General features: G+C 46.5%; 1 protein-coding gene across 11 annotated transcripts in view; it reads right to left on the bottom strand.

The window, feature by feature from the left end:
* The window catches only part of LOC143975621 (von Willebrand factor A domain-containing protein 5A-like), a 198,050-nt gene that overhangs the window by 42,306 nt on the left and 137,807 nt on the right, over window positions 1-17,937 (bottom strand). For 6 of the 11 annotated variants that reach the window (XM_077478099.1, XM_077478104.1, XM_077478100.1 and 3 more), the window contains one exon: window positions 13,574-13,630. The exons of the other annotated variants lie outside the window; for them this stretch is intronic. In XM_077478099.1, coding sequence (XP_077334225.1) covers window positions 13,574-13,630 — 57 coding nt within the window. The remainder of the gene's footprint in view (window positions 1-13,573; window positions 13,631-17,937) is intronic. 11 annotated transcript variants of the gene reach the window in all.

The following is a 17,937-nucleotide window of genomic DNA, read 5'->3' as shown; positions in this document are numbered from 1 at the left end:
GAAGAAACTATACCGCATTAATTACATAACGTTACTAGATGAAATCCAGGCGGACTGCAAAAGATGCAGTAATAGACCACTATTGTGGTTAGGGCGCATAAATACAGGGAAGATGACAATATTTCCAAAAATTCTGTACAGGTTTCAGATGCTACCGATAGCACTTCCTAATGTTTATTTGGTGAAATTAAAATCGGTGCTAATGAAATTTGTATGGAAGAATAAAAAACCAAGACTAGCCCTCGCCAGTTTGCGACAACCAAAAAATAGGGGTGGGTTGGCGATCCCAGACATACAGACTTATTACAATTCGGTGGTCTTGTCTAGGGTGAGTGAATGGACCAAGAGGGATAATACGGAAAAAAGGTGGGTAAATCTTGAGCACGTAAGTTGTGGAGCACAATTAGGAAAACAAATATGGAACCCCCCACAAAAGAGGATAGTGTCCCTAGAAGGGAACAATATAACACGTAACACTTTTCGAATCTGGGATAAGGTATATAGGCAAGTTAACGGGAAATATAATTCACCTTTTATAGCACTAAAGGAAAATGAGTATTTTTTATTAGGTTGTAAAGAGATAGGAGGCAATTGGGTGAAGGAGGAAGCACAGTTAAAAGATGTAATTAAGAATGGAGTTATAGCACCATTTCACAAAATAAAACAAAAAACAGGTATAATGGTGATTGATGGATGGAGATACTCTCAGCTCTCCCACGTTGTAAAAAAACTACCGCAGCCAATTCGAGCGGCAGAAGAATTGACCCCCCTGGAACAATTATGTATAGCAAAGAACCCCAAGGGGATTATCTCAAGGTGGTATAAGTTGTTGTTATCGGTGGAGTCGGGAGTACCTCCATTCATCAAAAGATGGCAAAGGGAATTAGGTACACAAAAAGACAATGTAACGTTAGGTAAAATATTCAAATTGTTTTATAGCTTGGCCGTAGATTCTAAAACGGCAGAGATGAGCTATAAATGTCTGACGAGATGGTACTACACCCCAAATAAGAACAGTAAATTCCAACCTGATAGTTCTAGGAAATGTTGGCGTGGATGTAAGGAGGCGGGCACAATGGCACACCTATGGTGGGGTTGTCCGAAGATAAAGAATTATTGGAATAAGATCTTATTCTACATTAAAGAGATAACTAAAACCGCGGTGACTGCTGACCCCTGGGTAGTTTTGTTTCATGGTATAGAGGGCGGGGCAAAACAGTATAAGGAATCCTTAACCCCACATTTATTAAATGAATCTCCAAAAAAATGGCAGGAGTTGGAGGCGCCTTCAATATGGGATTGGGTCGACGCTGTAGAAGAGACCTATAAGATGGAATGTCTATGTGACAGTCTGGAAGAGAGGAGCAACAAACATACGATCGTGAAATGGAAGAGCTGGCAAGAATTCAAAAAGAAATGGTGCATCACAGAAGGGTTAAGGGTATAAACCCCACATGGGTATAAACGTGGTTGACTGACAGCTCTGAAGAGGTGGTCTACAGGGTAGGAAGAGGGGGGGGGGCGAAGGCGGGTGGGGACAAAGGGTTAGGGTATGTAGGGATGGGATTGGGGGGGAAATGTTAAGTTACTAGAATAGATGGGCTAGGCTAGTATATTGAAATTTTAAGTGGAAAATAACCCAAATAATATATTTGAAACAAAAAAAAAAAGGGAAGATAAGCTGCCACAATGATGTGAAGGTATGAGAGGGATTCTGAGCGATAAGCTGATTTGAGTCCTTTGGATATTTTTGGTTTCACTGAGCTGGCACAAAAAAAAAGTAGCGACAATTTTGAAAAAAAACGCATTATTTTTTACTTTTTGTTATAATAAAAATCCCCAAAAAATATATAAAACATAAATTTCCTGTCGCATCATGGCAGCATACACTCTGGGTTGTGACTCCGCCCCCACAACCTGATAGGACCACATAGCTATAAGATGAAGATACGCCCCCCGCCCCGGTATTCTCTTATTTTTCCTCACCTGTTGGGACCGCACGGATCATCACCCCCTTACCGCTTCGCCCCAGCCAGGTTCTAGCCTCTCCTGGGTGGAAGTCCTTACCGGTACAGCCTCTAAAGGAAGCTAAATGGAAGGAACCCCACTCTGGTGATCTCAGGGGTATGAATACTTTTTCTCTGCAAACAGAGCATTGCCTCTATAGCCGTTGGAAGTAAGCCTTAAACAGGCTGAAGGCATATAATAAAAAGATCGGTCTTTAAGCCTTAAACAGGCTTAGTACCTGCGGTGGTCTCCGGTTTCCTCTTCCTCCCTGGTGTCACTCTGTCTACAGCTTGACAGCATACTCTCTGCCTTCAGTATCTCTTGTCACCTTAGGTTGTCTGGTGCCTTTCCCCCAGTGTTGCCTTTCTGTCATATTTTACTTCCCTTTGCTGAGCTCTGTGTCCCTCAGCAGCTTCAGCATTCTTCCTGGTCACTCTGCTGCTTTGCACATGCTCACTGTGCACTTTGGGCAGCCTGTGTATGTCTATCTATGTCTTTTCCCTTTTCCAAGATAGCGCCGGCGGCCGCACGGCTCTACTGAGCATGTGCGGGAGGGACATGACCCCGGCTCCAATTTTAAAGGGGGAAGATGCCTTTTTTTTTTTTAACGCAGATGCCTTTTTTGCCTGTTTTTTGTGCTCAGCTGAATTTCATGACTGCTGCATTTCTGTTTTTTCTGCCCCAGTGTTGCCTCTCTGTTTGGTAAGTATCTCCCCTGTATTTTTCTTCTCTCTATTCCCCTCTTGTTTCTGTTATGGCTTTATTTTCCTTACCCTTTTTGTGTTACCTGTGTCTTCAGGCTTCCTCTGTTCCCTATCCATGGAGACCACTGCTCCAGCAGATCACCACCAGCATAATAGGTAAGAGGGGAGGAGTTTGGTAAGTAGAGAAGATCGAAAAAGAGAGCAGGACGCACTAGCGCTACCTAAATGGTTAGCCCCATCAGGTCCGCAAGATCCTCTCGCAGAGATTCCTCGCATAGAAGAAGCCGCTCTGGCCATAGGCGGAGCCATTCGGGTGGAGGAAGTCGCTCAGGGAAAGGGAGTCGCAGAAGGAGTCGCTCCAGGTCTCGTTCAAGGCGCAGCCATTCCCGCTGAAGAAGATCCCCTGATTGGAGGCACCATTCATCAGCAAGCCACTCCCATCCTTCTAAAAAATACCTGCTGGGTATGCGGGGCCATAGCCCTTCCAGATATGTTGGCATGCCGCAGGTGCTTTGAAGAAGCCACCAGAGAGAAAGGGCAAGAACACAGAGAACTCCCAGAGTCTTCTGCCCCACGTGTCGCTCCCGACATGGAGTTATCTCCAAGGGGTGCTTCGCCGGCTCCCCCAAGTACTTCCAGAGAGCATGATTCTCCTTCAGATGAGGAAGAACTAGAGGCTTCAGCGGGCTTTGACTTCTCCCTAATAGAGCCTTTTGTGAGGTCAGTGAAGGGGCCATTAGCTGGGAGGAACCCCAGGAGGCCCAACCCAAAAGGAGAAAATATTCCCCGAACCTGAAGAGAGAACCCGAAGCCTTCCCCTTCATTGATGAGTTGGAGTAACTTATCAGAGACGAGTGGCAGAGACCCCAGAAGAAAGCAAGTCTCAACAATTGGCTTGCCAAACTATATCCTCTAAAGGAGGCTAAAATTAAATCTCTCGTGTCCCCGCCAGTGGTGGATGCATCCCTCATGCGTCTGGCCAGACACGTTACGCTCCCTATCGAGAATGCCGTGTCATTCAAGGATCTCAAAAGAGCTTGCCTAGCATCAGGAGGCGTATGCAGGCCAGCAGAGGTTCTTGCAGCTGTGGGTAAGGCTATTGCCAGTTGGTCAGCAAGCACAGAAAAGCTTATATCCAAGGCGCTGATCAGGACCAGATAGTTAGGGCCCTGCAAGAACTAAGCCTTGCAGGGGATTTTGTGGCAGAGGCATCTGTGGATGCTATTAAGTCTGCATCCAGGGCTATATTGTCCTCGGTAATGGCCAGACGGGCTCTATGGTTCAAACCCTGGGCGGCAGATCCTGCTTCCAAATGCAATTGGTGCCGCATCCCGTATGATGGCGAGAACCTTTTCGGTGCAAATTGGACTATGCTATTTCTAAGGTCACTGGCGGAAAATCAGGGCTTATCCCCTCGGATAGAAAGCCAAAGCTTCAGAGGCCTCCTCCCTTTAAGCGTAACCTCCCGGACAGGTACAGGGATGCCAAGTCCTACAGGCCTGGTAGGGAGTACGGAAGGCACTGGAAGGCCCCTCAAACGTCCTTCCTGAAGTTCCAGGACCCCGGCATCTACTGACCAGAAGTCCTTTTGAAGGTGCGTCCGCCCAGCCAGCAGTGGTGGGGGCCAGACTCTCAAAGTTCAAGCTGGTCTGGGCGGAAACAATAAGCGACCCCTGGACGTTAACCACCGTTCGCGTCGGGCACAGATGGTCATTCAGGTGACTTCCCCCGGGGGACCATTTTTGCCCAACAAACCTCCCGTCATCCCGGCAAAAGAGGTTAGCCTTGACCCGATACGTTCAGGATCTGCTCCAAAAGGAAGCAATTACCGAGGTGCCCCTATCCCAAAGAGGTCGGGGGTTCTATTCCCCTCTATTTTCTAGTAAAAAAGAAATCGGGGGACCTACGTCCGGTCCTGGATCTAAACTTAAACCGCTCTATCCAGGTAGAAGCATTCAAAATGGAGAGCCTCCAGTCTATCCTCCAGGCCATAAATCTGGGGGACTGGATGCTCTCCATAGATCTACAGGACGTCTACCTCCATATCCCTATCCATTCAGAACTCCAAAAGTTCCTCAGTTTTTCGCTAAACCACAGACACTTTCAGTTCTGAAGTATTCCGTTTGGAGTTTCTACGGCTCCCAGGACCTTTACAAAGGTCCTTCTTCCCGTTATCGTGCATCTGAGGGAGAGGGGGCTGCGAGTCCACCATTATCTGGACGATATTCTCCCCCTCTCAGACAGCCAGGAGTCGCTGTTAGAGCATCGAAAGATCCTCGTCTCCACTCTGCAGAATCTGGGATGGCTCATAAACTGGGGGAAGAGCCAGACTCGGCCCACCCAGAGAATGATCTTCTTAGGAGCCCAGTTGAATACAGTGCAGCTGCCTCCGGAGAAGTCTTCCCTGTTGGTCCGGAAGGTGAAGAAGGCCATTCTAGCAAGATCCCTGTCGGCCAGAGTATGCCTCAGCCTTCTAGGCTCCCTATCAGCAACCATTACTAGGGTCCGTTGGGCTCAGTGGCACACCAGACCTCTGCAGAACTCCTTCCTACATCAGTGGGATAGTTCATCCATGACCCAGACGATCCGGATCTCGGAGACAGTCAGGCGCTCATTGCGTTGGTGGACTCGTCCCCACAACTTAAACAATTGCAAACACATAGTCATCCCTCCTCAGGAGGTAGTGACCACGGACGCCAGTCTAGAAAGTTTGGGAGCCCACTACCAGTCCCATGCAGTGCAGGGCTGTTGGCCTTTTTCGAAGTACGGGACTCGGTATGGAACGTGCTGGAGATGAGGGCGGCCCTCCAGGCTCTCCTGGCCTTCAGCTCCCTTTTAAGGGGGAAGCAGGTCCTCTTAAGGATGGACAACAAGGTTGCTGTCACCTACATAAACAGACAGGGGGGGACCAGGAGTCCCTCCATGATGCGGGAAGTTCTCCCTGTGATTGAATGGGCACAGTTGAACCAGTCAGACCTGAGAGCGATTTACTTCCAGGGGGTAGAGAACATCTTAGCCGACACGCTCAGCAGGGAGTTCGCCTCCAACAACGAGTGGTCCCTGAGCCCTCAGGCCTTCTCCCTCATCTGCCAGGCCTGGGGTCATCCAGACATAGACCTTGCTGCGACTCCGGCAAACTCCAAATGCCGAGGGTTCCTGTCGAAGTTTCCCTTTCACTTAGCGGAGGGGACAGATTGCCTCCAGCATCCCTGGAACTTCCATCTCGGGTATATCTTCCCTCCGACTCCCCTGATAGCGAGATTTCTCTTAAGGCTCAAGAGATCAACGGCATTGGTGATGGCGGTGATTCCTTTTTGGCCCAGGAGGCCATGGTTCACCACTCTCCTACAACTGAGCACGGCAGACCCTTTTGCTCTTCCCCTGTCAGCCGACTTGCTCTCCCAGGGCCAGCTACTACATCCAGATTCGGGGAAGCTGCACTTGATGGCTTGGGGGCTGAGAGGGCTAGGTATCTATGTCAGGGCTGCTCCCAGAAGGTAGCTGATACCCTGCTCCAGGCCAGAAAACCTACCACCAACTGCACCTACTGCAGGGTCTGGGAGAAATTTGTTGCCTTCTCTCAGGACCTTGGCTGGGATCTGTCCTCCCTTTCGGCTCCTCTGATCCTAGAGTTCCTGCAATCAGGCTTAGACAAAGGTCTTAGCTCTAGTACTCTGAAAGTTCAGGTGTCAGCTCTATCTGCCCTGACAGGGGTTAAATGGGCTCACGATCCCCTTGTTATGCAATTTCAGAAGGCCTGTCTTAAACTAAGACCACCTAGGAAGCCTTCCTTTCCAACATGGGACCTATCAGTCATCTTAGAGGCACTATCCAAAGAACCCTGTTTTCCGCTGGAAAACATCTCCCTCTGGCACCTGACACTAAAAGTCACCTTCCTGGTCGCAATCACATCAGCGAAGAGAGTTTCAGAGATGCAAGCATTACTGATTAAGGAGCCGTATCTGATCATTCATCCAGACAGGGTAGTTCTAAGACCCTTGGATCACTTTATCCCAAAGGTGGCAACCTCTTTTCACTTCAACCAGGAAATCAACTTGCCAGCTCTTAACACAGACCAGGGTGACCCTCATCCTCTGGATGTAAGGGGCAACATCATAAAATATCTTTTCCTGTCCAAATCCTTTAAAAGATCGGAGAACCTCTTCATCATTCCCTATGGCCTTAGGAGAGGTCAAGCAGCGTCGGCCTGAACCATTGCCTCCTGGTTGGTGAAGGCCTACTTGCTGAGTGAGTTGCAAATTCCTGAAGACCGGAGGGCTCATTCCACCAGAGCAGTGGCCACCTCCTGGGCAGCGTATTGTAGGGTCTCAGCGGAAACCATCTGCAGAGCGGCCACTTGTTCCTCCAGGAACACCTTTATCTCTCACTACAAGGTGGACTCAGCTCCGCTATCAACAGTAGAATTGGGAAAGTCCATTATTCAAGCCAACTCTTCTATTCCTTGCTAATAAATGTTTACCTTTGCATTTCCCACCCAGTCTGCGAGTTAATCCCCAGAGTGTATGCTGCCATGATGCGACAGGAAACCGGAAAATTGTATACTTACCTTTCCGTAATTTTCCTTTCCTGACGCATCTTCATGGCAGCATACAATATCCCACCCACAAAGGTGATTCATATATACAGAGAATACCGGGGCGGGGGGCGTATCTTCATCTTATAGCTATGTGGTCCTATCAGGTTGTGGGGGCGGAGTCACAACCCAGAGTGTATGCTGCCATGAAGATGCGTCAGGAAAGGAAAATTACGGAAAGGTAAGTATACAATTTTCCGGTTTTTTTTCCCTCAGTTTAGGCCGATACATATTCTTCTACATATTTTTGGTACAAAAAAATAATAATAATCGCAATAAGCATTTATTGATTGGTTTGCGCAAAAGTTATAGTGTCTACAAAATAGGGGATAGTTTATGGCATTTTTATTATTCATTTTTTTTTTTTATTAGTAATGGTGGCAATATGCGATTTTTATCTTGACCGACATTATGGCGGACACATCGGGCAATTTTGACACATTTTTGGGACCATTCACATTTATACAGCGATCAGTGTGATTAAAAATGTATTGATTACTGTGTAAATGTGACTGGCAGTGAAGGGGTTAACACTAGGGGGGGGGGGGGGGGTTATTTAGGAAAGGAAAATCCACTTTGCACTGCAAGTGCACTTGGAAGTACAGTCACTCTAAATCTAAGGGGTAGATCTAAAATGAGGGAAAGCTCTGCTGATTTTATCATCCAATCATGTGCAAGCCAAAATGCTGTTTTTTATTCTCCTTGCATGTCCCCCTCAAATCCACAGCGACTTTACTTCCAAGTGCACTTGCAGTGCAAAGTGGATTTTCCTTTAGTAAATAACCCCCTAGTTGTCGCTACAGGGGTTAAGTGTGTCCTAGGGAGTGATTCTAACTGGGGGGGAGGGGCTGTGTGTGACACATCACTAATCACTGCTCCTGATTATAGGGAGCGCTGATCACTGACAGTTTCATTAGGCAGAACAGGGGAGATGCTTGTTTACATCAGCATTTCCCCGTTCTTCCTCTCCATGAGACGATCATGGGTATCCCCGCGGACACCGAGTCCGCGGAACCGTTGATCCTACTCGAGGAGCTTGCGGCAGGTGAGCCAGCGGCACACATGCAATGGCACGGCAGCAAATTCAAAGGAACGTACAAACGCCGTCCTGACAGGGAAGAACACACTGATCTTGTGTTTCTGCTAAGCAGGAACACAGTTCTCTGTGTTCATCCAATCAGTCCATCCCCCCACACCGTTAAAAAGCACCACCTAGGAGCACACTTAACCTTTTGTTCGCCCCTGATGATAACCCCTTCCCTGCCAGTGTCATTAGTACAGTAACAGTGCATAATTTTTAGCACTGATCACTGTAATAATGTCACTGGTTCCCAAAAAAAGTGTCAAAAGTGTCGGATAGGTGTCTGATTTGTCTGCCGCAATGTCGCAGTCCCGCCGAAAACTGCTGATCGCGATTAATAGTTGGAATGTAGTATATGCAGTTGAAATATTTGGCAATGAAGACACTGTTTGTAATACACTTTTGCAAATTTAATAACATTTTGTTGGATAAAAAAAAAGAAAAAATCGCTGATCGCCACCATTACTAGTAAAAAAAGAAAAAAATGCCATAAACATATCCCATAGTTTGTAGGCGCGATAACTTTTGCGCAAACCAATCAATATACGCTTATTGGGATATTTTTTTTTTACCAAAAACATGTAGCAGAATACATATTGGCCTAAATTGATGAAGAAATCAGATTTTTTACATTTTTATTGGATAGGTTTGATGACAGAAAGTAAAAAAAAAAAATGGTCATTTTTTTTTTTTTTTTAAATTGTTTATAACGCAAAAAAGAAAAACCGCAGAAGTGATCAATTACCACCAAAATAAAGCTTGATTTGTGGGAAAAAGGGACATAAATTTTATTTGTGTACAGGATCGCATGACTGCACAATTGTCAGTTAAAGTAACACAGTGCTGTATCGTAAAAAAAATGGCCTGGTCATGGGGGGTGGGGGGTAAAACCTTCCGTGGCTGAAGTGGTTAACATGTTCATGTCATTTCAAAAGTTGTTTTTAATATTTTTACATCTCAGGCTTTCATTATAATAATTCCTGGTGATCCTGCCATGAAGGTCTTTGTTCAGGGCACTTCCTGATGTAGGGCTCTGTCCCTTTCTCCCAGTTGTGCTCCTGCCTTGTCACCTATTTAGTGCACTCAGAGATCAAAGACGGTTAGGGAAAAGCCAAATGGATAAGCCGAAAGCCAGCTCACAGCATGGGACCTTAACCACTTCAGCCCCGGAAAATTTGGCCGCTGAATGACCGGGACATTTGTTGCGATTCGGCACTGCGTAGTTTTAAATGACAATCGTGCAAGGTTGTACCCAAACAAAATTGACGTCCTTTTTTTCCCCACAAATAGAGCTTTCTTTTGGTGGTAATTGATCACCTCTGTGGTTTTGATTGTTTGCACTATAAACAAAAAAAAGCAACAATTTCGAAAAAAAAAACAATATTTTTTACTTTTGCTACAATAAATATTTCCCAAATAAAAAAAAAAAAAAAAAAAATTCCCTCAATTTAGGCCGATACGTATTCTTCTACATATTTTTGGTAAAAAAATTGCAATAAGCGTATATTGATTGCTTTGTGCAAAAGTTATAGCGTCTACAAAATCGGGGATAGATTTATGGCATTTGTATTATTTTTTTTATTATTAGTAATGGTGGTGATCTGCGATATTTCATTATGGCGGACACATCGGACACTTTTGACACTATTTTGGGACCATTGACATTTCTACAGCGATCAGTGCTATAAAAATGCATTGATTACTGTGTAAATGACACTGTCAGGGAAGGGGTTAACCACTAGGGGGCGATAAAGGGGTTAAGTGTGTCCTAGGGAGTGATTCTAACTGTGGGGAGGAGGAGGACATGACAGCGATCACTGCTCCCGATCACAGGGATCAGTAGATCTGTCATTACTCAAGGCAGAACGGGGAAATGCCATGTTTACATAGGTATCTCCCCATTCTACCCCCCGACACCACAATCGCAGGCTGCCAGAGAACGACGAGTTCCCGGGACCCGCGGGGATGCTCTGTCAGTGTGCACTCGAAAGGTAGCAAATTTCAAGGGATGTACCTGTAGACCCATTTTCCTGCCAGCGCCATTGTGTCGACGTACATCTGTGTGCGGCGGTCAGTTAAAGGTTATCTCCGAGCATTTCCAAAATTCAACCCCACTTCCATTCTAGGGCAGTTCCCAACATTCATATTTTTCTTTTAACTTTGTGAAAAAACTGCTTTAACCTCTTCCCGCCCTCTATAGCCGAATGACGGCTATAGAGCAGGCGCTTTCGTCCGGGAGGCTGTCCCTGGACGTCCTCGTGTTTACTTCCGCAATGCGCACCGCCGCGGGCGTGCATCGGGAAGTTCTGTGTTTGCCTTGTCCCCCGGAGACAGGCAAACACAGATCGCTGTAAACGGCCAATCACAGCGGCTGTTTATAGCGATCGTCGTGTCCAATGTGAGATAATCTCATATGTAAACATATGAGATCATCTCTCAGCGCCGCTCTTCCTCCTCACACAGACAGCGTGTGAGAGGGTAGAGATGAACGGCTGCAGCGGCCGTAAGTGGGAAAATAAAAAAATAAATAAAAAAAGCGCCATCCTGCCCCAGTGCCATCCGCCCCAGTGCCATCCGCCCCAGTGCCACCTGTTAGTGCTATCTGTCCCCAGTGCCACCTGTTAGTGCTATCTGTCCCCAGTGCCACCTGTTGTCATTGCCATTTGTCCCCAGTGCCACCTGTCATCATTGCCACATATTAGTGCCATCTGTCATCAGTGCCACATATTAGTGCCATCTGTCATCAGTGCCACGTATCAGTGCCATTTGTCATCAGTGCCACCTGTCAGTGTCACGTGCCATCTGTTGTCAGTGTCACGTGTCATCAATGCCACTTATCAGTGCCATCTATCATCAGTGTCACGCGTCATCAGTGCCACGTATTAGTGCCATCTGTCATAAGTGCCACGTATTAGTGCCACATGTCATCAGTGTCACGTATAAGTGCCACGTATAAGTGCCACGTATCATCAGTGCCACATATAAGTGTCATCTGTCATCAGTGCCATCTGTCATCAGTGCCACGTGTCATCAGTGCCACGTGTCATCAGTGCCACGTATAAGTGTCATCATTGCCACGTATCAGTTCCATCTGTCATCAGTGTCACGTGTCATTGTCCTGGTGCTCCAGGGCCTTCAAAAGTGTAATAGGTAGTCAACAAGTTAGATGTGTAATTTATGCTCCTAGAACACCTGATGGCGCTCCCTGCATGTTGGGCCTCTCTATGTGGTCAGGCTGTGAAAAAGTCCCACACATGTGGTATCGTAATACTCAATGAGTAGCAGAATTTTTTTGGGGGTGTCATTTGTGGTATACACATGCCATGTGAGAGAAATAACCTATTACAATGACAATTTTGTGGAAAAAAATAAAAAAAATTAAAAATCTTAATTTTGCAAAGAATTGTTGGAAAAAAATGACAACATCAAAAAGCTCACTATGCCTCTTGCCAAATACCTTGGAATGTCTACTTTCCAAAAAGGGGTCATTTGGGGGGTATTTGTACTTTCCTGACTTGTTCGGGTCACAAGAAGCGAGATAGGCCACCAGTACATCAGATGTGATCAATTTTGTGCAATTCGCACCACAGCTTGTGGACTCTCTAACTTTCACAAAGACCAAATAATATCCACTAATTTGGGTTATTTTTACCAAAGATATGTAGCAGTATAAATTGTGGCCAAAATTTATGAAGAAAAATTTATAATTTGCATAATTTTGTCACAGAAACAAAGAAATATGCATTTTTTTTTCAAAATTTTTGGTCTTTTTTCATTTATAGCGCAAAAAAAATAAACAACCCCAGAGGTGATCAAATACCACCAAAAGAAAGCTCTATTTGTGGGAAAAAAAAGGACAAAAAATTCATTTGGGTACAGTGTTGCATGACTGAGTAATTGTCATTCAAAGTGTGAGAGCACCAAAAGCTGAAAATTGGTCTGGGCAGGAGGGGGGTTTAAGTGCCCAGTAAGCAAGTGGTTAAAGTGGTATTAAAGATTCTATTTTTTTAAAAAGTAACAAGCCTGTTATACTTCCCTGCTCTGTGTAATGGTTTTGCACAGGGCAGACCCAAACCTCTTCTTTTCAGGCCCCCCGCCAGCGCTACTGGCTCCTCCCCCTCAAGCAGTGCCCCCCCCAGAGAAAGCTGCTTGCTCTATGGGCACCGCTGCATCCGTCGCTCTATGCATTCATAAAACACATACAACTGCAGCTCGGCCCCATCCTCCCACCCTGCTATCTGTCTTCATTGGGTCACTGGCTGTGATTGACAGCAGCGGGGGCCCATTGGCTCAGCCAGTGAGGAGGGAGAGACTCGGGGCTCTCGTGAACATCGCTGGATCAGAGGGAACTTAGATAAGGATGGGGGGGGGGGAGGCGCACAGATGTTTTTTAGTTTTTTTTAACCTTTGTGCATAGAATGCATAAAGATAAAAAAAAGTTCAGCCTTTAGAATAACTTTAATTATTCTCTGTGACATTGACACCAGACTTGTTCATTTCTTAAAGGGGAAAAAACTGCGCTTGGTAAAACATATATAAATAATAAGCAGCAGCTTATTGTGGGATATACACAAAGCAAAATATAGAAAAGAGAAGCTGTTCATTTCTTGCAAAGGCAACTCAGTTCCTATTGATGCGGACACACCAGTCCCGGGACAGGGTCAGTCCAGGGCAAGGATCTGAAACTGCACCCCCCCGCTCCCCCACTGTTACTACATACCGTAGAATGGGTCAACCCCCCTGTGTTTATTCTTTGTCCCCTTACTTCACTGCGTCTGGGGCAGCTAATCCTCCTGCCCACCCCTTGTCCCAGCCCTGAGACTACCCCTCCCACCCCCAGAACTAAATTTCCCTATACATTGTGGGGGCAGGCTCTTGGGAGTAGAGGCAATGGTATTGTTTTACTTGGAAGGAAATGAATGTATGCATCTGGGCAGGGATGGAGAAGGGCATGGATGGGTGAAGGTCAGTTGTTCAGCAAGACAGAACAAGGGGAGGGCTGAATGTGGATTTCAGTGTTGTCCGCCCAAAACAGGAAGTTAAGAGCTCGCTGGATTTCTGGCAGATCAACTGGTATTTTTCTGTCCTGGAAGCATTTATATGGACAAAACCTGGGGACATGTACATGTTTTTATTGCTTGACATACACTTTAAACATGATTGGAAAATAATGATCACGGTTCCTACCTACTATATCCATGTCATCATCCTCAAAACCATCAAACCCTAAAGGTCCAAAAGATCCTAAAACAGAAAGAAAACTAAAATGAGTATTTTTATTTTGGCCTTTTACCTTCAATCTCTGACAGATTTCTCTACTTTTTTCCTATATACTGTACCCGATAAATTTTCCAATGTCACATGTCCTGGAGACGAGACCGATATCGATCTTTTGAGAAGCCTCCCCAAATCATTCATTCATGGCCATCAGCTGCCAATTCTAAGATCCGCCATATCGGTTTGGAATGTGGTTAAATGCCTAGTCTAATCGTCAGCACACCCTGACCCAACCCTATCCTCCCCCAATGAGGTAAGATCTATTATTTTCCCCTTTTCTACACATTTTGTTTAACCCCTACCTTACTACAGACTAGCTAGTCAAACCCCAGTCATGTAGGCCTTCTGCTTCTTCAGCTCCTGGCCTGTGACTTTTTGTAAATAAGAATCAGCCATCGGTCTTTTGCTCATGAAGGGATTCTCAAAATTCTGCCAATAAAAGTTTTTTTTAGGTTGGAAATATCACAGGGCACCCCGAGCATCGGTGCCAACTTCAAGAACACGTGACTAGTCCCCCTGGAGTGTACAATTACTTACCTAGTGGTGCTCCTATCTTAGGTGACAATGTCTCCGCCGGCTGCCATTTTAAAGAAGACCAGAAGCTGGTCTTCAATAGAGATGCTGCGGCGCCGCCCACCCCCGCTGCCAGTGTCTGTGAAGTGCATGGAAGGTGGGCGGCACCGCAGTTCAAAGTCTTTCCACGCGGCAACGACTGCACCTGGAGGATGCCAGGGGCCAGTCTGGATGTGGGGAGCCAGTGAGTCTGGATGTCGGGGGCCACTGAGTCTCGATGTCGGGGGCCAGTCTGGATGTCAGGGGCCAGTGAGTCTGGATGTCAGGGGCCAGTGAGTCTGGATGTCGGGGGCCAGTCTGGATGTCGGGGGCCAGTGAGTCTGGATGTCAGGGGCCAGTGAGTCTGGATGTCGGGGGCCAGTGAGTCTGGATGTCGGGGGCCAGTGAGTCTGGATGTCGGGGGCCAGTCTGGATGTCGGTGGCCAGTGAGTCTGGATGTCGGGGGCCAGTCTGGATGTCGGGGGCCAGTGAGTCTGGATGTCGGGGGCCAGTGAGTCTGGATGTGGGGGGCCAGTGAATTTGGATGTCGGGGGCCAGTCTGGATGTTGGGGGCCAGTGAGTCTGGATGTTGGGGGCGAGTCAGAGTCTGGATGTGGGGGGGCTAGTATGGATGTCAGAGGGGGGCTAGTATGGATGTCAGAGGAGTCAGTCTGGATGTCGGGGGCCAGTCTGGATGCCCCCTCTAACATCCAGACTGGCCCCCTCTGACATCCAGACTGCCCCCTCTGACATCCAGTCTGGATGTCAGAGGAGGCAGTCAGAATGTCGGGGGCCAGTCTGGATGTCGGGGGCAGTCTGAATGTCAGAGGGGGCAGTCTGGATGTTGGAGGGGGGCAGTCTGGATGTCAGAGGGGGCAGTCTGGATGTCAGGGCCAGTCTGAATGTTGGGGGCCAGTCTGGATGTCAGAGGGGGCAGTCTGGATGTCAGAGGGGGCAGTCTGGATGTCAGAGGGGGCAGTCTGGATGTCAGAGGGGCCAGTCTGGATGTCAGAGGGGCCAGTCTGGATCTAAGAGGGGGCCAGTCTGGATGTCAGAGGGGCACCAGATGTTAGGAAGACTGATGTGGACACCAGATGTAAGGAGGGGCTCCGCTGATGGAGACAGATGTGAGGAAGGCTGCTCTGATGGGGCACCTAATGTAAGGAGGGACTCTGCTGGGGGCATCTGATGGCATCTGATGGCAGGCAACGTGGCTAGTGACGCGCTCATGGCTCCCCCTGATTCTGCATTATAGTGAGTTGAATGATTTCATTTTAAATTACAATGTAATAATAGAAATAATGCGCTTCAATCATCCTGACACCATAACAATCATGGCGCCGGGATGATTGAAGCGCCAACACCGGGTATTTGGAGTATCTTTATCTGCTGATTGTCAAACTCTGGAAAACACATATTGCTATTGTGGTGTAGGATCGGGGGCTGCTGTCCCTCCATCCCTCTCCCCCCTTTCCCTTTCCACCCCCCCCCCTTTCCCTCTCCATCCCGCATTCATCTCAGACTCTAACCACACCCCTTAGAGCCATGCCTGTTTAAGCCACGCCCACTGTTTTATGTAAACCACGCCCATATTTTGCGATTTGGCACTGGGTCGCTTTAACTGACAATTGCACGGTCATGTGACGTGGCTCCCAAACAAAACTGATGTATATTTTTTCCCCCACAAATAGAGCTTTCTTTTGGTGGTAATCGATCACCCCCGCGGCTTTTATTTTTTGCGCTATAAACAAAAAAAAGCGTCAATTTTGACAAAAAAAACGCATTATTTTTTACTTTTTGCTATAATAAATATCCCCAAAAAATATATAAAAAATACATTTTTTTTCCCTCAGTCTAGGCCGATACATATTCTTCTACATATTTTTGGTTAAAAAAATAATAATAATCGCAATAAGTGTTTATTGATTGGTTTGCGCAAAAGTTATAGTGTCTACAAAATAGGGGATAGTTTTATGGCATTTTTATTCATCATTTTTTTTTTTACTAGTAATGGTGGCGATCTGCAATTTTTATCGTAACCGACATTATGGCGGACACATCGGGCAATTTTGACACATTTTTGGGGCCATTCACATTTATACAGCGATCAGTGTGATTAAAAATGCATTGATTACTGTGTAAATGTGACTTGCAGTGAAGGGGTTAACACGGGGGGGGGGGGGTTATTTAGGAAAGGAAAATCCACTTTCCACTGCAAGTGCACTTGGAAGTGCAGTCGCTCTAAATCTAAGGGGTAGATCTGAAATGAGGGGAAGCTCTGCTGATTTTATCATCCAATCAAGTGCAAGCCAAAATGCTGTTTTTTATTCTCCTTGCATGTCCTCCTCAAATCCACAGCGACTTTACTTCCAAGTGCACTTGCAGTGCAAAGTGGATTTTCCTTTAGTAAATAACCCCCTAGTTGTCGCTACAGGGGTTAAGTGTGTCCTAGGGAGTGATTCTAACTGCGGGGGGGGCTGTGTGTGACACATCACTAATCACTGCTCCCGATTACAGGGAGCGCTGATCAGTGACAGTTTCATTAGGCAGAACAGGGGAGATGCTTGTTTACTTCAGCATTTCCCCGTTCTTCCTCTCCATGAGACGATCATGGATATCCCCGCGGACATCGAGTCAACAGCACCCGCGATCCTACTTGAGGAGCTTGCGGCAGGTGAGCCAGCGGCACGCATGCGATGGCACCGCGGCAAATTCAAAGGGACGTACAGGTATGCCCATTTGCGCAGCCATGCCATTCTGTCGACGTACATCGTTGTGCGCCGGTGGGGAACTGGTTAAACATGACTGGAAAATAAGGATGACTGTTCCTACCTCCTCTATAATCCATTCCATCCCAAAAACATGATGTCTCAACCCCAGATAATTCTAAAACAGAACAGAAAGAAAACTAAAATTGATATATTTTTCTTTCACCACTTACCGACCAGCCACAGTACATATGCTGCGGCAGTTTGGTTCTATTGTGTGAAACTAGGTACCTGTATATCATTTCATGCAATAGAGTGCTGGGGCGCATGCTGATTGGCCAGAGGGGGAGCCAATCAGCAGCGATGTCCGCTGGGATCCGCTGATCGTTCCTTAGAGAGGCAGAACGGGCATTTTTCTATGTAAACAAGGCCGAAACGCCGACCTGACAGGGAAGAACACACTGATCTTGTGTTTCTGCTAAGCAGGAACACAGTTCTCTGTGTTCATCCAATCAGTCCATCCCCCCACACCGTTAAAAAGCACCTCCTAGGAGCACACTTAACCTTTTGTTCGCCCCCCTGATGATAACCCCTTCCCTGCCAGTGTCATTAGTACAGTAACAGTGCATCATTTTTAGCACTGATCACTGTAATAATGTCACTGGTTCCCAAAAAAAGTGTCAAAAGTGTCTGATTTGTCCGCCGCAATGTCGCAATCCCGCTGAAAACCGCTGATCGCGGTTAATAGTTGGAATGTGGTATACGCAGTCAAAATATTTGGCAATGAAGACACTGTTTGTAATATACTTTTGCAAATTTAATAACATTTTGTTGGATAAAAGAAAATCGCTGATCGCCACCATTACTAGTAAAAAAAGGAAAAAAATGCCATAAACATATCCCATAGTTTGCAGGGGCGATAACTTTTGCGCAAACCAATCAATATACGCTTATTGGGATATTTTTTTTACCAAAAACATGTAGCAGAATACATATTGGCCTAAATTGATGAAG

Source organism: Lithobates pipiens, unplaced genomic scaffold (genome assembly GCF_037356315.1).
Source record: "Lithobates pipiens isolate NorthernLeopardFrog02 unplaced genomic scaffold, aLitPip1_a1.2 Scaffold_13, whole genome shotgun sequence".
NCBI classification, from domain to species: Eukaryota; Metazoa; Chordata; class Amphibia; order Anura; family Ranidae; genus Lithobates; species Lithobates pipiens.
Note: the sequence above shows the minus strand (reverse complement) of the source record. Positions and strands in the feature narration are given on the sequence as shown.